The 21,916-nt window shown below is 45.1% G+C and overlaps 1 protein-coding gene across 1 annotated transcript in view; it reads left to right on the top strand.

The window, feature by feature from the left end:
- Window positions 1–21,916, top strand: part of MRC2 (mannose receptor C-type 2) — a 545,797-nt gene that overhangs the window by 255,318 nt on the left and 268,563 nt on the right. The window contains 4 exon segments of the mRNA XM_078645096.1: window positions 3,759–3,913; window positions 10,120–10,227; window positions 17,124–17,239; window positions 18,413–18,561. Of these exon segments, the coding sequence (XP_078501222.1) occupies window positions 3,759–3,913; window positions 10,120–10,227; window positions 17,124–17,239; window positions 18,413–18,561 (528 nt within the window).

The following is a 21,916-nucleotide window of genomic DNA, read 5'->3' as shown; positions in this document are numbered from 1 at the left end:
ACTCACCTCCTTATTTAATGCAATGTTTGCAGAAGGGCAAATCCCCAAATCGTGGAAAACTGCTTCAATTTTGCCACTATAAAGAAGCCTAGTTTGGACCCTAAGGGTCCTAATAGTTTCTGACCGATATCACGCCACCCACTTCCAGCTAAACTTGTTTAAAAAAAGAATGAATGCACAATTGAGTGATTATTTATGCAATGCCAAAGTTCTGGATCCTACTCAATATGGGTTCAGAGAAGGGCACAGCACGGAAACTGCACTCCTAAAATCTACTGAAGAGATCAGGGTAGCTTTGGACCAGGGAGGGAAGGCTGCTATGATCATGCTCAACCTTTCCGCGGACTTTGATACGGTCCATCATGGTTTGTTGATGGACTGGCTGCGGGACTGCGGAGTGCAGGATAAAGCATGGAAACTCCTGAAGTCCTTCCTCTCGGACAGACTGCAAATAGTCCCATTAGGCAAATTTTATTCTAAACCTTTCTCTCTGCCCTGTGGAGTTCCGCAGGGGTCGTCTCTGAGCCCTTCAGTTTTTAATGTATATATGTCTTCGTTGGCTCCCCTTATCAATTTCTTTAGCTTTTGCCTTACTGCGTATGCAGATGACACGCAAATTGTGGTGTCGCTGCGGCCTGGGCAGGAAAAGTTAATAGGAAAGAGGTTCCATGATTGTACGGAGGCAGCAGGAAGATGGATGTCCCAAAACTGTTTAAAGCTCAATTCAAGCAAAAGGGAGGTCATCCTCTTCGGGGACGATGCCAACTTTTGGACCCAAAGTTGGTGGCCAGATACTATGGGGTCCCTGCCGAAACCCACTAGGAAAGTATAAAAATCTGGGAGTGCTAATAGATGATAGGCTTGATTTGGGCAATCAAGTCAACGCAGTAGTTTCGGCCACATCATACACTACCAGAAAAAGTAAGAAAATACTGCCTTTTCTGCTGAAAGATGGCCTGCGTATGGTGCTTACAGCGCTTACAGCAGTGTCTATGTCAAGGTTGGACTATTGCAATAGTTTATACCTGAATATTCAGGAGCGTTTGCATAAACTGCAACTTTTGCAGAACGCGGCCGCTGGACTGCTTACCGGTACATCGAAATTTGCACCGATCTCAAGGGAAATCAAAAGACTTCACTGGTTACCCGTTAAGAAGTGGGTGCAATTCAAATCCCTTTGTTTGGTCTTTAGGGCCCTACAAGGTACAGGTCCTGATCACTTGAAACAGCAATTTCATTGGTACGTGCCCAAAAGATCACTTCCCTCCCTTGGAGCAAAACTAGCGATAGTACCACCTACAAAAAAAGCTAGGTGGGAAGGCAGAAGTTTTGCTGCTTGTGTGGAAAAGGCTTGGAATAACCTCCTTTTTCATCTGAGGAATGCTCCTGATCTATTGGCTTTTAGGAAGACCCTAAAACGTGGCTGTTTGATTTATAAACTGGTTGAAAATTATGTATCACTTGGAGGACTGAAGCTAGCGCCAGGACAACCCTAGGGTAACCGCTGCGCTTTGCAAATTTCTCTAACATAACAGTTCAAGTGACCAGGTAAACCATTTTAAAACGTGCTGGACACTGGTGAAAACAAGTTCCCAGCTACCTGATGACTTCATTGAAAATAGGGATGTTTGGTATCAAACATCTCCTATTGGTCAACCCACACTGATGCCAGTGTGTGATTTATCAGTAAATGCACCCAGAGAGCACCTCAAGCTAGTCCGATAGGTGTGCCACCTCCAGGCAAGTACCACCCCTGAGGCGGGCTACTGTGAGGTGAACACGTTTTTCAGAAGTAGCCATCTTTGTGATGGCATACTTAGGAATTCTGGGATATCTGTGGGGCGTAGTAACCCCAATGCTCAGTAGCCCATTGGCTACTATCCTAGCACTCACCTAAATGCCCTTAAATTCAGTATTTACGGGAGTCCCTGGCATCAGTGAAGCAGATCCTGATGACATGCGAAAAAGAAGGACATGAAGAGCCGTGAAAGCAGAAAACTGAGGAAAGACTCTGACTTGGCCCCAGTCCAGCTGACCTGTCTACTCTGCGCTAATGACAACTCTTCCTACAGCTGTGTTCCTCCAAAATCCTTGGAGGACTGCGTGCCTTAAAGAAAGACTCAAGACCTCCTGTGAACAGCGGACCTGTTCTCAAGAAATCCAAAGAAGACTTTGAGGCCTCTGGAACCACCAAAACTAGACACCTGAAGCAACCACTGCATCTGTCTTCTCCGGCCCAAGCTGAAGTGGGCCAATGGTGCCAACAAGGTTTCCCAGTCCTCTAGAGCCCGAGTCCATCATGCTTTCATCCCTCCTGGACTCCCCAACGTCACCTGCAGCCTCTGCACGCACCTCCCCCTCGACCGCGACTGCTCTGGTAAGGAAAAACCCAGCGCCTGAGGATACCTCTCCACCCGTCGCCCCTGGGCCTTGGAGAAGATGACAAAAGATGTCCAGTCAGAATGACTGACCTTCAAATGTATCGGCAGAAGGACAAGTCTTCTACAAACACAGCATTTTTCAAAATTCATGCTTCAGATGCCAAAACATGACCCCTTCTGGTTAGTAGCAAATGCTTCTAGTTAACACACTTTAAAAGGGCTGCAGCTGGCTACACACTAAAATGTTGCATAAAAATGCATTTACAGTTGATTCTTTACCTGATGTTTAGTTCATGGTAGGTCCTGGTGCTGGTTTGATTTCCAGGATATTTATCCTTGGCATGCCCAAGTGTTTCTTTGTATTTTCATAGTCACATGTGTATGAGAGGCCTCAGTGCTGGTCTTATTTCCTGGTCTCCAGTCCATCTCCACACTGATTTATTTTCCCCACTCTTCATCCATAGTAGACCTCAGAGGTTTTTTGAATTACTGATCTCTTGTCCATGGCCATCGTAGTGCTGGTTCGTTTTCTTAGTCTCTAAGTCCCACCCATTCTCGTTTTGCCTCAGATCTGGTTTGCTTTGCTGGACTTTGACCCATGGGTTGCCTCTTTGTTGGTTGTATTTCTTGGTCTCTGGTCTATGGGAGACCTTATTGCTCATCTGATTTCCTGGCCTCTGGTCCATAGGGGATTTGGCTGTGGTTTGCTTTTTTGACTCTGCTTCATGCAATGCTGTTCCCGTTACCTGGCGGCTGCTCCATGGAGACGCAATTCTGGCTTGCTTTCTCTGATCCATGGACACTTCTGATCCATGGAGACTACAGTGTTGGTTTGTTGTCCTGACAACTGATCCTTTGGAGACCTTTCTTGTCTGAAGGTATTGATCTCCGAATCATTGGGATGTCAACTCTAATTGTATTGGTTTGATTATTGGTCTCTGGTACATGAAAGGCCTCACTGCTTGCCTGGGTTTGGGTTTCTGGAAGTTGGAGATCTCCGTTTTAGTCGGATTACTCTGTTTCTAGTCCATGGAGAACATAGTTTTTTTCTAGGTGTCTGGTTAATAAAGACTTCAGTTCTGGCTACTGTGGACCATGCACAAGGCATCTGGTCTATGGGTGCCCCAGTGCATTTGCCCTCCAGGTCTGAAGTTTGTGGGCGACTTCAGGGCTGACCTGATATTTGTCTTTGGTTCACAAGGACATTGATGTTAGTTTGTTTTCCTGGTCTTTGGTATAGGGAGGCCTCACTACTGCTTTGGTTTCTGGTCTCTTGTCCATGGCCAGTCTCAATGCTGGTCATACAACACTGATTGCTGTTAAAAGGAGAGTAAATACTCACTGCTGACTAATAATTGATCTCTCTTCTTGTCCCAGACGTAAAGGAACTCTGGATAGGCCTGAATGACCTTAAGCTGCAAATGAGTTTTGAGTGGTCGGACGGCACTCCGGTGAGGTTCACCTATTGGCACCCCTTTGAACCCAACAATTTCCGTGACAGCCTGGAGGACTGCATCACCATCTGGGGCCCGGTGAGAAGCAAAACTGGATCTGCTAGACTATAGAAAACGTCTTAATATTTATGAGTAGATATTTCTCTCCTCTTTATTCTGTCTCCACTCTCCACCTAACACATTCCCAAGAGCACCTCAACCTCCCTAACACTTTCTTAGTATTAGATCCATTTGTGTTCCAAACACCCCGACCCTCCCACAGAATCCATTGGTGTTCAAAACCTCCCTGAGATTCCCTCTTGCTCTTACCCCCGCTCAGCCCTTTGTCAAACACTTTTACAATTTAGAGTGGTCACAAAATAGTACTATTCAGTGCCCACTTATAGAAATCAGAGGCAAACTACCCTGTTATATTCATGTGAAGAAAGTGGCACCTTAACCAGTTTGATCTTTTTGAAAAGTGTGCCTTCCCAGCAATTGAAATATGTAATTCAGTGGCTGCTGGCAGAAGATGGAATCAAGTGCTAAGTTATCTGCATCGTGCATCAAATGTACTGGCAAAGAAGCATGGATAGATGCAAAGTGTTGTCTCTCATTACATTCCAAGATGGAATCTCCTATCAGTCACATCTCATAGCAGATCATGCAATAAACCTGCAATTGGCAAAGACATGGAACTATTTAGAGTAGCCTTTTTCTCATCCACAGATCTGACACTAGCAATTTATGAATAACAGTAGATAACTGGATTCCTGCTACTCCACAATCCTAGGTTTTTGATTTGTTCTGTACAGTGCACTGACCTATCCTTGCGGTGATGCGCAGTGCTTAATAAAAACCAAATAAATAAATTAAGCAATAACTATTTATAATTGCTGAAGGGGTTTATTAGTATTGTAGCGCTGGGACAGCAAATGATAAATAACAGCATCCACACTGCATGCTGCCTAGTTCCTTCTTTCTGCCTCAGAATCTGAAGAAAAAGCCTCACACGCCACCTTTGGCGTATTGTGTTACTTTCTGTGGGCCACCTCCTGCATATTGTTAACAATTGTATAACAAGCATTTACAATGCAATGATCTCGGCATTATTAAAGGGAGAGCTATTGGCATTGCACTCCCTCCTGTCTTCCCTCTTCTCTCCTCCCTTCCTCCCTCACCTTAGTCCTCACTTGTCCCTCTCTCTCAGTCTGTTTCAGTGCTCCGAATGAAGTCTCCCACGTTCGCTCAATCTGTCGCTGTCATTAGAGTGCCGGCCTTATGATCGTATTTATGTGGCGCTGCCGCCAGACACATACAAACACATACAAACACAAACACACTCACACTTCTTACACCCAGAAAAACACAAACAGGGCAACAGAGTGCGAAACACAAAACGAGAAACGTGAGGGAAGTAGCAACAAAGACAGGCAAACAGTGGCTTTTTTCTCTGTTATTGAGAAAGAAAAACTAGTAATGCATAAAAGTCATACACACAGATAAAGCAGGGCTCGCATGGCATCAACATAGGAATTACACAGTAAAAGGTAAAGGAACACTGCTTAATCTTACCCTAGCAAGCACCGCACGCTAGCATGAGGGAACAGGGTGACAGAAACGATGTATATTCAGGGCTTAGCGTTGGAGAGACAGGGCACTGCATGGATAGAAAGTAGGTGTCTGAGTTTATTCTTAAAAGCATGATGACAAGAAGAGCAGAAACAATGTATTCAGTTTCTCTCGTTTGGCCATGTCAGAATTTTGCGAGCTGCTGCTGCAGGGTGTGAGCACCTTGAAGAGCATGGTCGAGCAGCTCAGTTCAGCGCCCAGGCTGGGGCCCCATAGATGCAGGGGCCCCAGAGATTAAATGCAGACAGCTCGACACCCTGCCGTGGTACACCCCGAGAAAGCCTGCCAAGGACAGCTTCCATTCGGGTCACAGTGTTGAAGGCTCATCTGTTGCTTACTGTGGCATAGGGCAGGCCAGCAAGCTGCGCCCTGGAGAATGAATGGACTGTGGCGGAGCCACAGGATGCAGCCACCCTGCTTCCCTATATATCAACTGCCCTCTCCTAGACTCCGGAAACGTCTAAGAATTAAGACACACACTAGTCTTACCTGCAGCGTAAGCGTTTGCATCAGCCAAGCATTTGCCTCTTCCAAACTAATCATGCCACTACTTGTGTGATTACACGCTGTAGTTCAGCAGTTACCAGAATGGACCCCAGGACTTTGCCATTCAGAGGCCGGATACTTGAAGCAGCAGCGTTGGAACTCTTCAGTGTCTACACTTTTGCTTCCTGGGTCTCGCGCTGCATGTGGATGTACACCGGTGTCTCCATGGAGGCATTAACGTCACAGCACGGAGTGGCAGAACATTAAGATGGCTGCTAGTTTAGACCCATCAATTTGGAGGTGGCGTAACGGCTACGTGGCCGACTTTTAAACTGGAGCACAGGGTTCGAATCTCTGCAGGATGCTCAACACTTTGTGTGAATGCAAGGAAGAACAAATAAATAAAGATCAATTATGGTGTGCCACGCTTTATAACAAAACTGAGAAAATAAGTACAAAACACGGGCATTTATTGTGTACTAACCGGGTTCAAGTCAAGCACAGTGTGCCGCACTTTATAACAAAACTGAGAAAATAAGTGCAAAACAACTGCATTTATTATGTATTAACCGGGTTCAAGTCTCTGCGGGATGATCAACATTGCGTGTGATTGCTATCCGCTTGGAGCACAAATAAACATACAATTAACAATATAATAAAAAAGCTGGTATCAACAGCAAAGAACAAAAAGAAAACCTGTTTTTATACTCCGTCTCCGGCCAGCCTGTCAAACCCTGAACAAAAGGGCCCGCATCGCTGCCATCACTGCACGCCAGCCCCGGGGGTGGGGGAGGTGTAAGGGGGCAGGAGAAGCATTCCCTGGGTACAATGAAGGGGACGGGGAGGATCGGGGGTCCAGCGGCCGCTCGCTCCTCGGAGGAAAGGACGGCTGCTTCTGTCGGCAGCCCCGGCAAGGGGTGACGGCCTCTGCTTTGGTCTCCCGGTGTCCAAATAAATAAACAAACAGCCAGTCAAGTACGGCGAGGGGGGTAGCCTGGTAGTGAAAGGGTGGGAGGAAAGAACAAGCATGCTGCCTTCCGTGAAGCCGGCCAGGAAGAGAGCAGTCATCGGCGCGCGGTGGAGACGCTGGCGCCGTGTGCGTGCGCGTGACTGAATTCGCGCGTGGCCAGCTCTTGTCGCTCCTCTCCCATTGAAAATGCTGGGCGCGTGCACAGCTCTTGTCTCCTTTGCCGTCTGAAACGATTACAATAGTTCTCTGCTGAGAACGCGCTTCGCGCGTCTCTAGGCCGAGACCTAAAAAGCATCTGGGTATTTATGTCTGGTATTCGAGGCCTCATGTGTAGCGTTGGGTCCTGAATTGGAGATGGCTGAAAGACTGACATACTTGTATAGCAAGACCATGGAAGTGAAGTGAGGCGGCATGGGTTCCAAACCCATGATGCTGTGAACACTTTGTGTACACAAACTCTACCTTTCTACATTGCTGTTTGGACTAGCTGACCATCCCATGAGTGAATTAGAGCCTTTGCTTTCTCTGCAGGGTGGACTGCTCACACTGATGGACTGCAGCACTTTCTTCCTTCGATGCATACAACTTTGTATCTCCTTAAGTAAGATAGGGGTGCAATACTTTTGCAAGTTCTTTATCAGCACTGCAGTCTCCAGAACCATTTTAAATTTAGTTTTATTAGTGGTGTTGAAGTATTACCATCAAAGCAATACAATCAGAATATCAAGACATCTCATACCACTCTTGTGCTAGAAGGAAAGGGACAACTGCACGGTAATTACGAAATTTTTTGCGTTATTATAATGTATCCTAAATGATGAAGTATAAAAGGTGATACCACAGACTTGCAACTCAATACAAAATATGCCTAATTAAATATCTGAGGAACAGAACCCATTGAAACCGAGTGCATCGAACCACTGTAAATGGCTACAGTGAAGAATGCTCTGATGGAACTTCATTGTACAGCTGCATTGTCATCCCCTTGCCGTTTTTACGCCTTAGGCCCTCGACGTAACAGAAATGCGGTTAGCCTAGCGGGTGTAAAAGGAATGCCTGTACCCTTGCACCAGTTTATTTATTTTATTTATTTATTCAGAGTTTTATATAGCGCGAACAAGATCTTTAAAGATATCAGAGCGCTTAACAGAAACAGGGGGGGAGGGCAAAAGGGGGATGACGCAACATAATATTGGGTAAAGTATAATATTCAATAGCATGATCGGATAGCAGTCATGGGCTGATAAAATACCAATAAACAATCAGGTAAACGATAATATAAGACGGTGCGGAGTCTTTGATCCAACTACAATAGAGATCAAGAGAGGTTAGGCTATAGGGATAGCTTATACCAATTTCTAAGAGTTACTGCATCGTATACCTCCTCATGACGGTCACAAAGTTAAAATTAGGAAATCCTTGGGTCCTGTGTTGCCGAAAGGATAGCCCTCATCTCAAGGCGGCTGCTGTCAAGAATATCTTGTGAACTCCATATTTCTAGAATTTTGTAAACGTCATACCTCTGTCATTGTGCCAACCACTGAACCAACAGTTGGCAGTCATATTTTTAAGTTTTGTTGGGGTAGAAGGGCCCACCTTTGGGGCATCGATCATTTCCTTTTGGTTTAAATATATTTGTATATATGTGTATATGTGTGTATATATATATATATATATATATATATATATGTATATACGTGTGTGTGTATATATGTGTGTGTGTATATATATGTGTGTGTGTATATATATATATGTGTGTGTGTATATATATATATGTGTGTCTGTATATATATTTATGTGTGTGTGTATATATATATGTGTGTATATATATATATGTGTGTGTGTATATATATATATATATATATATATATGTGTGTGTGTGTGTATATACTTATATATGTGTGTGTATATATATGTGTGTGTGTATATATATAGATGTGTGTGTGTGTGTGTGTATATATATATATGTATATACTTTACGGTGAGTGATGGCATTCTGCACTTTCACAAGGAGCACATCCATCCATACATTGCAAGGGACTATTATGGAAAAGGTCCGCATGGCTCACCTTCGAGAATGGTCGAAGAGTGATGAAAATAGCATGCTTTCGATACTGTCTACTGTACTCGAAACAGGGTGTTGTCGCATCACTCCACAATCACCCTGGCACTAAAATGACCTGCCACCACTTCAGAGACAGCCATGGCACTTTTGTTCAGAAGCCTTATCAGACACATTACTTAGTAGAGTAATTTCATAAAACTATCGTTGAATTATTTCTTCACATCTCAGTTGCACCTTGGAATTGCTGATGGTTTGCAATTGTGACCCTGGGGGATTTTCAGCGGTGACGTTTCGCAGATGTGAAGTAAGTGGCAGTGGGAAGTCACTTCTATATGTACTTTGGTGCTGTGGATGTCTTTCATGTTATGGGGCTTCAGTGAATACCACCGGGCCTAGTGTATCTTATAGTGTGTGTGTAGTTCAAATGGTCTATATAACATCTGTAAATTCAAGTAATAACTTAAGCATGCCCTACTCTACCTAGGGTTCTGAAGAGCTTATGATTAGTATTAAATGCACTCGTACTTCCCAGCAATGTGTGTCACGTACACAGGGAAAGGAAGGGAGGCTGCGCACTAGAGAGCTCTCTCAATTGGAGTTCTCGAATGATGTCTCATATGCAGGGGATATCTGGTTAAGACTGCTGAGTTTATAAACCAGGGTTGCAAATTCATTCTTTATTGATCTGTTTATTTAAGTACATGTATTTGGCATTGGATTCTGGGCTCATTACACCAACACATGGCCAGCCACAAAATGGAAGTGACACCAATAAGGTGGGGCAGAGGTAAAAGCTTTCATTACATCTTCCCTTATATTCCTCCCTTTGCCCTCACGGCCAAGTCTTCCTAACCTGGATGTTGGGCCATTCAGCAGCCCATTGACAGTGGTCCCAAAGTCTTATGGCTGAGCTTCAATCCCAGCCATCCTTTGACCCTCCCGCCCCCACTATCACTCTAACTCACTCTTAACTCTAGCTCACTCTAACGCTGTCCATTCACCATCTAACGCTAGAGCCATGCATTATCTGCACCTGATGGAAAAGCAAGTCTGTGCCCCTTGTCACTAGTGTGATCTGCTTTGCCATTGATGGGCCTGCTCTATCATCCTGATGTAATATATTCTTTCTTTGGTGTTTTTGCTCTTACCTAGGAAGGGAGGTGGAACGACAGCCCTTGCAATGCAAAGCTCCCCTCTATGTGCAAAAAGCAGGGCCAGACCCAACAGGAGACCGAGGAGGGAGAACACGGTTGCCAAAAGGTTAGTCAATGATACATTGTTCATGAGCCACAGTCCCATGGTGACACAATGCCTAGTTTGTCATTGCACGAGTGGAACATCCTACACATAAGAACAATAAGTACTTTACATTTTCAGCTTGAATACTAATTGCCTCCTTCAGCTGCATCAGCAACTCTTTACAGACACCTTAAAGAGCTTTACCTCCCAGCAGGGACATTGAACATCTCAACCTCTATTCAGGCTCGCTGAGCATCTTCAACTCTTTTCCGGGATCCTGAGCATCATTGCCTGCACCGATACTGAGCATCTTTACCGCCCTGCAGGGGCACTGCGCATCATTACCTCCATGCAATAGCAGTGAGCATTGTTACTGCCATCTGGGGACAATGGACAGCTTTACCTAACTGGCTGACAGTGTTTTCCTTAATTAAAGGAAAAGACAATAGCAAGCTCTGGCGCTACATCAACAGCTTGTCATCAGGAGGCGCATATAAGGCTAACAGTGTTGCAGGAAAAGTGTGGGAACAGTATGCAAAGGGGCTGTATACCTGTGAGCCAAATCGGCCGCCTCACTGCAACACCGGGTGGTCCAAGGCGGCAGCTGCCACCATCAAAACTGAAAGCGCCCTGAACGAAGAATTAATACCGACTCGACCTGAAAAATTCTCGGAGGCGGAGATAGCAAAGCACATCAAGGCCATCAGAACCGACGGCGCCCCTGGCTCAAACGGGATCCCCGCCCAGGTTTTCAAGGCCAATCCAGCCTTCTTCGCATCCAAACGTACTCCTTTATTTAACCACTCATTCGCAACCGCAATCTTGCCATTTTCCTGGAAAGGCTCAATCCTTTTCCCTATTCATAAAAAAGGGGACCACTCGAACCCGGCTAATTTCAGACTGATAGCCCTCCTTGATATTGAAGCTAAGGTATACGCCCGCCTTCTTCTAAAGGACCTGGAGACCTGGGTGGATAAGAACGGTATTCTTCCGCCCTCACAGACTGGCTTCAGGGCTAACTGTTCCACGCTGGACAACATCATAGCGCTTTCGTACCTCGCTAAGAAGGCTAACACGAGGAATAAGCTGCCCCTGTTCTGTTGCTTTATAGACTATTCAACGGCCTTCGACCGAGTGAACAGAAGCCGGCTCTGGGCAAAACTAGAGTCCTGGGGGATCCCCAAAGATCTTCTAAAAGCCATAAAAGCACTTTATGAGGGGACCTGGGTCCAGGTGAAACTAAGCTCCACAATTGCAACCACAAGAATTGCCACTAACTCTGGTTTAAAGCAGGGGTGTGTTCTGGCCCCCCTACTTTTTAATCTGTACACTGCGGAAATGGGGCATGCCCTGAAAGATGCCAACCTAGCACCCCCCAGACTGGGGAAGCTGGTCCTGGGTACGCTCCAGTACGCAGATGATACAGTAATCATGGACCACACCAGAGTAGGCCTTCAAAGAGCCTTAAATAGTCTTGCCACCTACAACAAGGAGAACAAGCTACGTATCAATGTGAGCAAGACCAAGATAGTAATCTTTGGCAAATACCATCACAAAACAAAAGCTTCATGGTCCCTGGGGGAGCACCGAATCACCACGGCCCCATCCTATAACTATCTGGGTACATGGGTATCAGAGAGGGCCACTGCAGTTAAACACCTGAAGGAGCTTAAACCAAAAATTGACAAAATAATTTCGTCTTTAAGACGTTTAAGCCATGGCTTGGCCAGTCCCTCTGCAGATCCGATGTTGACAGTACTCAGGGCTAAATTGATCCCCGCCATCACGTACGGCCATATTCCCTACCCAGGGGCTTTTGAGAAAGTGGTCCAAGCGGCCCAGGTGAAAGCATATAAGATGGTGCTACGGGCCCCTAGACAGGCACAAAACAACAGGCTCAGACTAGAAATAGGCCTGAAACGTCCTGAGCTGGCACTACTGGGGGACTTGCTAAAATATTACATTAGAGTTCTGAAAGTGCCCGAAAACACCTTAAAGCACTCGCTAAAAACCATCTTTGGCGAAGCAGGCTCCCCATGGCACTCCAAGGTGGAACTAGCCATTGAAGTTCTGAAGATCGAGGGAAGGAGCCTGCATCTTCACGAAGTTCCATATTCCGCTTGGGCCCAAGCCGTTAAGCGCCAAGTCCAGTCCATTTCCTTTGAGTTTGACCTTTCCTCGCTCCGGCATAATCCACTAATGCTGGCCCTGGACAAGTCCTACATCCCCGGTAAACCCCAACCATACCTGCAAGATTCATTAACAATCGAAGCAAGACAGAAATTTCTGTTTATGCGCCTTTTGGCCCTCAGGATTGCAGACTTCAACCCAATTTGGGCACGCACGGACGGAGCCACTGCCTGCCGACTTTGCAACTATCGCAGAGAATCCTGGCTACACCTGCTTTGTTGCTGCACAAAGTTGGCCAGCGACCGACAGCGATTGTTGCGTCCGGCATTACGGATTCTGGGCCATAGAACATGCAGAGAGGCCTCGGATTGGTGTTTCTCAGAATCCACGACCTGCTTATTAGCCAGGGTAGGCAAGTTCATCCATCAAGTTAAAATGGCACTCGACTCCCAACTAAAGGCTACTATTCCGATGGGCCCCGATAGTGGGCTTAGCGCTTTCCCCGTCGCCCCAAAGTTGGCAGCCCACAGGTAATTCAGGGAGACGCCGAAAAGAAACTGGCACCATCGGACTGAGGTATTTAACCCGGGTCGACTAAGGGTCTGATGAAGTCCGCAGTGCGACTGATGATGTCGAACTTTTATACGTCTCTCAGACTCTAGTAAGCGTGCTCTCATGGTGAATTCAAAACCCTTATTCTTTTAATAATGTATAATAGTAGTTAATGTATAATAGTAGTGAACACAGTTAGTCTTGAAACAATATAGCTGCACCAATGGTTTTACCTGGTTTTCGCCGAGAAGGGGGGGGGGGGGGTATTTTACTGTATTTTACTGAAGTTCATTGTATTTTATACTGTAATGATTTTAAGTAATCACACAGTTTACTAATAAAGATTACCTCCCTGTAGGGGCACTGAGAATCTTTATCTCTGTGCAGGGGCGGTACTTATCTTTACCTCAATGCAAGGGGGAAGGGTATCTTTACCACTGTGTAGTTGCGTTGATTACCTCTGCTCTACTCTACAGAGGCACAGATCATGCTACCCAAAGAGGCGCTGGGCACCTTTGCCTCCCAGTAGTCTCTCTACAATACTCTTCCAGAGGTGTGACATCCCGAATAGCTCCTATTTGCTAGAATATAAAAAAAGCCACCTCAGTCTGCTTCAACAAAAGCCCAATGTTAGGATCAGCAGTCGCACCACCGACTGGATGAAGGTCTGGACTAATCTGCAACCACACTCCTATGTCATCTACGGATGTGCTGCCTCTGCGTTTTTGTAGATATTTCCCTAAATCTGAGTCTACTCTTGCTATCCATGTGCAGGTATATCTAGCAATGTGCAGAGCTTTGATGCTTCCTCAGACTTCAGCCCTATCCTTGAGCACCTCACTAGGTCTGAGTGCATGAGGACATTTAGGTAGGCCACACCACTAAACAGACCACTTCAATCCAAAATTTGTGCACTGTGGATCCATTTCACTAGACATGGTGCATGTGATAATGTTTATGGTGGTGGGAGTGACACAGGAGGAAACTGAAGCAAAGAAAATAATAATAGGTACTAATTTGAGAACAACTTGGTGTAACCAGTTCCATGAACAGCAATGGCAAGCCTTCTTTCTCTTTCTGCCAGATGTTGCTGAAAGGGCTGTATTCCTTCCAGCTATTGCACTGCTTTTGTTTCGTGGCTTCATTCTGCTGAATTTGGCAGCGAGCTGGGAAATAGAAGCAGCTCCGAGGGACTTGCCTTTATCAAGCACTGCCAGTCTAATCTTACAATGGCTACTTGCCAGACAGCAATCTCCCCACTCCTGCAATGAGAGGGTCTTTCAGGAGGTGGGTCCATGGTGAAAGGTGACAGGATGGGTAAAAGCTTAGTAAATAATACGACATTTTGACCTTTTGTTTGTGTGTGTGTGAGTGAAAATATTTGTTCAAATTTAGAATGTGCCAATACGTTGCATGGTACTCATTGGTGCCTGTATCACTTCTTTCTGTACATTCTATGCAAGGCTGCAGCAGACATCTTTACCAGTTTCTCCATGCCCACTATCTTGGTAGCTGTACACTCCGTTTAGCAAAGGAAGAGATCAGAGAGGTGGCAGTCAGGCAACCTAGAATGCACTTCACTGTGCCTTACTTGCAGAGCAGCGTGAAGGACAATAGTGGTATAGAACTGGTAGAGTTAGACTGACTGTAGTTGATAATTTCATGTATTCGTAAAGTGCACAAACACCAGAATTACTTCTTTGCACAAGGACCACTTCAAGGTTGATGAGAAGGTCTGGGAATAGACAAGAATCAACAGAAAAGGTAAGTGTTAAAGGCTTTCCTGAAAATAATATCGTTTTCAATACTGGATGAACATGCCAGGAGCTCATTCCAGGTCCATGTATTTTGCATGCGTGCCCACCAAATTCTTCAATCTTAATATGTAGGAGTTGAAAAAATAAACATTTTTAAGCTGGAAGGATCTTAAGGGTCTGTGAGAAGTGAGATGCTCAGAGCCACATAGATCAAGAGCCATCGAATGATTTGTGCACCATTCAGAGCCCCTTTAACTCTGCTCGATCCCCAGCCAGTGCAGGTCTCGGTGAGCAGTGGAAACGTGAAATGCCTTCATAGACTTGTAACAGTCCTCACTGAAAAATTCTGCAATTCTGCCTGTGCATTAGGCAGTAGAATAAGGTCCTGGCTGATGGAGTACCCACGCCTGAAGAGCATCAAGAGACCAAAATATTATCAAGTAAGCCAACTCAGTACTAGTTTGGAGTTTGGCCTAAAATGCATGTCCATGCGGGGAGTTGGAAAAAAGTAGCTCTTCACAAGGGTTATGAAGTTTTTGTATCCCAGAGCACATTTTAAAAATAATGCTGACAGATTGTTATTCCTGAAGGAAATAAAGGAGTATCTAAACAGCAGTGAATGTCCGTGCAGTATTGGGGCTACGGTAGCAGGGGTCAGTGCACTGTGGATAGTTATATCTCTGTAGATCTATTCAAATGATAAAATCACAATACTAATCAAAAGATGGCTATCACAGCGGCACAGTACATGCTCTTGAGTGCACGTACTTTTTTAAACATAAACCTCTCAGATTTAGATACAAGTAAACTGTCACTCACTCATCTACGTCGGGTTTCATTCACGTTTTTTCAAACCTCTTAAATTTCCTAATTTCCTACCAATAAGCCTTTCTTTGCCCATACATGTTTGGCTGTCAGAAGGTCAATAACTTTGCCAAATTTAGGAAATAAAATTACTTATCAAGTCTCTTTAGAACAACCCCCCTGACTAAATGCATGCTTTCCATTATATTATTTCAGAAATTTCCAATCATTCTGCAAACAGAGAGCATTTGTTTAATGTCCCACGTGCCAACAGTCATCACTCTACATACCATCAGCTTCATTCGATGCTTCCTCACTAGAATCCAAAGGAGGGCCACCAAAATTCTTTGTTAAATCAGAGGTTTTAGATTAACATTCTAATATCAGTAACGGCTATAATATAGCCTAGTTCAGTAATATTGCTTCTCCAACTAATCAAGACGTAACTCCACCAACCAACTTAAATGTAACTCATCAACATTTTCAAAGGCCCACGGAATCAGTTTCTTAACAGTAGCTTCAGACAAAAATGTGCTCTTTAACTCTCTAAAAAGCCCTCGACATTCTTGAAGCCCATATGGTACCATTTCTACTAATGTGGCACTCTGTTGCTTCAGCAGTGTACATCTTTCTATCACATTTAAATCAATGTCTTCTGCTTATTCTCGATAGCCAGAGTTCCCAGCACTACCACAACTTACAGTTCTCCTGATCAATGGATTCACATTCTAATATAAAGTTCCCCTGCCTTCCCCTCCTGAACCACTGTGCTGATGTGACTCCATTTTGACTTCTCGAATCCCAGACTTTAATGACATATTCTGCCCCCCAAACCTCACATAGCTCATACAATGCATTCAAATCTGTCAAACGCAAACATTCCTGTGAATGCCAGAAATCCCACACACAGCTTTTTTCAAAGCTATTCAATCTGACGTGATGCCTTGTGGCTCTTTCATAATGGTGCAACCTGGGTGCAACTCATCCAGAACACCTTGTTGCATGACACCCACCCTAACCTGGGAATCTACAGCGCATATATAAGGCAATCACTTAGGTCATTTGTCTATTTTATATGGAAAGGAATCCCCATAATGCAAATGCAGATTCACCTGAAAACCAGGGGGCTTGCCCTTGAAAAGTTAAGTAACAGAGTCCAAGCCTGGCACATCCCAGGTTTCAGGTCAGTGTGGTAGAACATAGCATTTGTAAAGCAATCATTTTTAATGCAGAATAACAGATATATATATTGTTATCCAAATTAGTGGTATTCATTTTATCGAACTGCCGGCGTTCAAGCTTCTAATGATGAGGTCAAACACAGAATCTTCAGTGGATGCAATATTCCATTAAGTCATTCTACTTGTCCGACTGTTTCTGCCCCACCCTACAGTATTCCATATAGGTTAACACATTTGCCTAGCTTTTCAGTGCTTTTCTCATTGTTCCCAGGGTTATAATTCCAGTGGCCTTCCCTTTGCAGGAAAACTACCAAATGATCAACCTTCAATTTTTCAGTGTGTTTAGTGTGTGCATTTTGTTACAAACAACTGATGTTCTTGTAATGTACACAAAGCCAGGGTTTTGGGTGCCCTATGGCAAAGGAATGCTATTTATTTGGTGTCTTGTGCTTCACTCTAACACAACAATCACCCTCCTTTGTTCCCACGTAAGGGCTGGAAGTGGCACAGCCCTGCCTGCTTTTGGCTGGGAGAAGATACCTTAACTTACAATGAAGCTCGGCAGACGTGTGCAGACTATGGGTCCACCTTGGTCACCATCACCAACAGGTATGGTCCTATGTGTGGGTACTGGGGCATTTTGACTGAGATAGTATTGCCATCTGGGGTTCATAATTAAGCCCCAGTGCCTCTACTGCTACAGAGTGCGTTGCAGTATATTTGCCATGATGATGTTACTTATCCATTACTGGACTCGAGGACCGACAGAAAGATCCACTTCTATTGAACTATTGTGAATTGTGTGCCCGATTATTCTCCTAATATTTTACTATTTGTGCCTTCATATACACCTTAAATTACTTTTGTATCCAAATCCTTGTGAATCAATATGTGTAGAGTGATTCTGGAAAATGTGTTAAATCTCTGTGCTGGTAGCCCAACTAAACATCCATTGTACCGCCATCTGTCTTAGTCTCAGTCAGGAGACCACCCTTTTCATCCCTCACCTCATCTAGATGGTCTGCGACAATGGCATGGGTCTTATTTTTGTTGTAGCAACTGTATAGTCAAGTGTTTTATTTTTCCTGATTTTCAACCTGATTCACAAAGGTAAACTTACATTTTTGGTAAGTTTACTACTTTTAAGTATTCACAAACTAAGTGTGGAGTTTTACTACGCCTCACTCCCTATACTTGTGTGCGGGGTACTCTGCCCCAACTGGGAGGCTCCAAGTGCAGCAAACTCTGCACACATAAGTATAGGAATTGCAGTGTCCTAAAGCTAGGCACATAGTTTGTGAATACCTAAAGGTAGTAAACTTACTCAAAAGTGTAAATTTACCTTTGTGAATCAGGCCTTTTGTCTGTGTAGAAGTGTTTTTTCAGCTGTTCTGTATGTCTGACTTTGTGTGCCTCACTACAGTTCTTGCATAGGTATAATATCCTTGGTTGCCATCCACTGTACTCCTTTGTTGCTTCTGGCAGCATACCTGGCATGACAGAGTGCCATTAATGTAACAATGTCGTCCATCTGGGTTTCTTTCTCTAGACAGTCTGAGAAGATGTATGATTTTTTTAATAGGTATCCAAGTATTGCATACAGAAGAGCCTAATTGACAGTTTTTTTGTAAAGTTGGTGAGGAATATGTCCGCACCATTTCACTAGTCATCATGCTATGGAAGACACGGACATCTTCTAAAGCCGACTCTGAGGGCTTCACAATGGGAGATCTCGACTTGTCGAGACCTTTCACTCATGGACTCTTCTTTGTTCCCACTCAGGTTTGAGCAAGCCTTTGTCAGCAGCCTGCTCTTCACTTCCGATGGAGAGTACTTCTGGACAGCACTGCATGACCTAAACCGAACTGGCATCTTTCGGTGGCTTAGCGGTGATGACGTTATGTACACTCACTGGAACCGAAACCAGCCAGGTAGTGTTGGCAAAGAGAGAGATGGCTTCATTAGTTGGATGTTGGTATGGGTGGGATTCTATCTGTGAAGATAGGAACTGAATTGTGTATTAACTCTTAATCTTTAAATTCATGCTGTCTTATTTGATTTACATTATATGTATTGTTGGTTTACCCTTCTATGAGAGTGTTGTAAGTACAGTTCATAAGTTGAGATAGAAGTTGAAACTTTGATCATGGTGATCATGAGAAAACGTAGGATGTTGTTGACCAAGGGCCTGATTATGAGTTTGGCGGATGGGTTATACCATCACAAACTTGACGTATTTCCCAACCGCCCTATTTCGAGTTCCATTATGTTGCATTGGATATAGTGGAACTCAGAATAAGATGGACGGGATATCCGTCATGTTTGTGATGAAGTAACCTTACCGCCAAACTCGCAATCAGGCCCTCGGAGACGAGCGATAAAACTATGTTGCCTGAACATAAATAATAAATACACTTTATATAATAGCGCCCTTTCAGTAGTGAGTCCCCATTAGGGAGTTATTAGTAGGGACATGTTATCAGAAGGCTTTATTTTTGTGGAATATTACCCTCTATTACTTGATTGGTCTAACATTTACCTCTATAGTCTTGACATTTCTAAAAAGATTAAGAGTAATGTTGATGGAGTCAGACATCCTTTGACATCACAGGACATAATATCAGACAGCCTTCAAACTTTCCCATACCAGGTCATCATTTTTGTTTTTAAAACATGATGAATAAGCATGCTAATAAACTCTTATTGATGAAAAAAACAGGAAATAATCCTAAGAACTGTTTAAGGTATGTTAACTTTTAAAATACCAATACATTACCTAATGTGCATTGGTAGAGTGAAAAATACTAAGGATGGTTGCTAGCAGCATCAAGGAGACTGGGATTGCTACCTTTAAATGATACCCCTAATTAACTGTACATTCTTTGACTGTGATGAAACATACAGGTTCTGTTAGCAAAACCTTCCTCTAAACTTGGGCATACATGTGGGCTGCCAGTTTTCTATTGTTATTCTCATCTAGATTTACATGCTGTGCATTATTATGCCATCTTATAGTTGGAAACACTATATAATTCTAGAAAAACTTTCTTATGGACATCAGCCATAGGCAGAGCTGATTACTTCCTGTGACATCAAGCACATGGCCACAATAGATTAATTAAATCATTGAGAACATAGCGTCCCACAGTTCTGCACCCCATGAGATATACACAAGCAAAGTAAGGAAGTGAATCACTCCAAGTCTTCCACAGTGCCCAGCCATTTTCCCCACACCCTACGGTATTTCTAAGGGCACCCTCTTGCCACATACAGGGCTTTTTCCTAGGTCGCGCACCAGTCCACCCCCCTGCGCCACCTCCCAAGGTCTGGCGGGTCGGGACATTTGCATGCCGGCGCTAGGTCGCGCTTGGCTACAATCATGGCTAGATTAAAATATATCTCGTAATTTCTGGACCCATCCAGCCCATCCGTGATCACCAGTAGTGAGTGGCATGGGTCATGGGGAACCGTCCACCCTAGGACCTCTTTGAGCTCTTCTTCAATGGCCCGCCAAAATCTCTCCAGAATGGACACGACCAGACCACCTGAAAAAAATCAGCCGGGGTCTGGCCACACCTTGCGCATGACGCGTCAGGGCGTAAGCCTGCTTGGTAGAGGCGCAGGGGAGTGAGGTAGGCAGCGTGTAAGTAGTACAGTTGGATCAACCTAAGTTCGGCGGAGGCGGTGATTGTCTTGGGTGCCATGAGGGCGTCACGCCAGTCCACTTTGTCCAGGGGGCCCACTCACTGGTCCCTCAACTTGTGAAGTGAGGTAGGAGTGTTATTGACTAAAGTGCAGTATATGCGGGAGATGCCCCCCTTACCCAGATCCCCTAACATAGTCTGTGCCTCAGTAGGGCTGTATTCCGGGAGCCTAGTGTCATCGGTGATGTGCGCCTGGAAGGCGTGTCGTAGTTGTAAATACTTGTAAAATTGAGATGGATGTTTGGCAGTAGCGGGCTCGCATTTCTTGAAAGGAGAGCATATGGGCTCTAGCCCACATGTCCCCCTGTTGTGTGATGCCGATAAGATCCCAAGCTTTGAACCCCCCGCAGCCCGCTGGCTTCCCAGAGCCAGGCCCCGTGCCAGAGGGGTGTACATTAAGTCAACTTACGCGTCCAGCCAGCATGTTGTATCGATGCCCGCCAGGCCAACAACACGGACTGCGTCACATCTGGTAGTTGGTATGGGATAGGCCCCCCGTACATCATAGCCTGGACTTTGTGTAGTCCCAGCTCGCTCAGTTCAAGCCGGTAGGCCTGGTTGGACCATTCCCCATTTAACTAATCATGGACCACTCGAAGATGTGCTGCTAAAAAGTGAAGGTACAGATGCTTCATCCCCATCCCCCATCAAAGGAGGGGATCAGGCATGCGGACAGAGCCAGGTGCGCCCGCCCCAGAGAAATTTGGTCGCTAGGCTGTCCAGTTCCCTGAACCAGGTCCTGGGAAAGCAGAAGGGGGTATTTTGAAGGGCGTAAAGAAAAATGGGGAGGATCATCATTTTAAACAGAGCAACCCTCCCCAGGGGGTTTAGGGATAATGTCTTCCATTTTTAAAGATTTTCTTTGGCCTTTTTAACCAGTTGGGTGACATTAAGGGACCAGCCCAATTCCGAAAGCAGGGTGACCCATATCCCCAAATATTTTAAAGAGTTGCGCCAAAGGGGTATGTTGGATTGCCGGTTGTAACAGTCCCTCGATAGGTGGAGTGGGACCAGCACCGATTTCCATGGGTTCAGACGAAGACCTGAGGCTTGCCCAAAAGCCTGCAAGATCCGGAGGCAATGCGGTCCCAAGAAGGCGGGTACGGCCAGAAAGAGCAAGACATCATCCGCATATAACGCGATCTTGTCCGTTTCGGTATTGGGCCATTCCCAGCTCCTAATACGATCTTCAGCCCGCACCAGGGAAGCCAAGGGCTTCATTGCCAGGGCGAACAGCAAGGGTGAAAGGGGACATCCCTGCCTTGTGCTCCTTGCAATTGGAAAGGCCTCTGATAAGACGCTGTTGACCAACACACACACACACACACACACACACGTGCGCACGTATGCGCATAGAGGACCTGGACCAGAGCCATGAACTGGGGTCCGAATCCCATCTCGGCCAACAATTCTTGTAGATATGCCCAGTCTACCGAGTCGAAGGCTTTTTCAAAATCTATGAGGAGAAGAGCTATGTATGGGGTGAGTAAGTGTCGATGGGCTAGAGCCAGCTGTAGCCTCCAAAGGCAGTGTCGGGTCCCACGCTTGGTATAAAGCCGCATTGGTCCGGGTGGACCAACAA

The sequence above is a fragment of the Lissotriton helveticus genome, chromosome 5_1, assembly GCF_964261635.1.
Source record: "Lissotriton helveticus chromosome 5_1, aLisHel1.1, whole genome shotgun sequence".
Taxonomy (NCBI): Eukaryota; Metazoa; Chordata; class Amphibia; order Caudata; family Salamandridae; genus Lissotriton; species Lissotriton helveticus.
The sequence above is the reverse complement of the archived record's forward strand: the minus strand, read 5'-3'. Positions and strand labels throughout refer to the sequence as shown.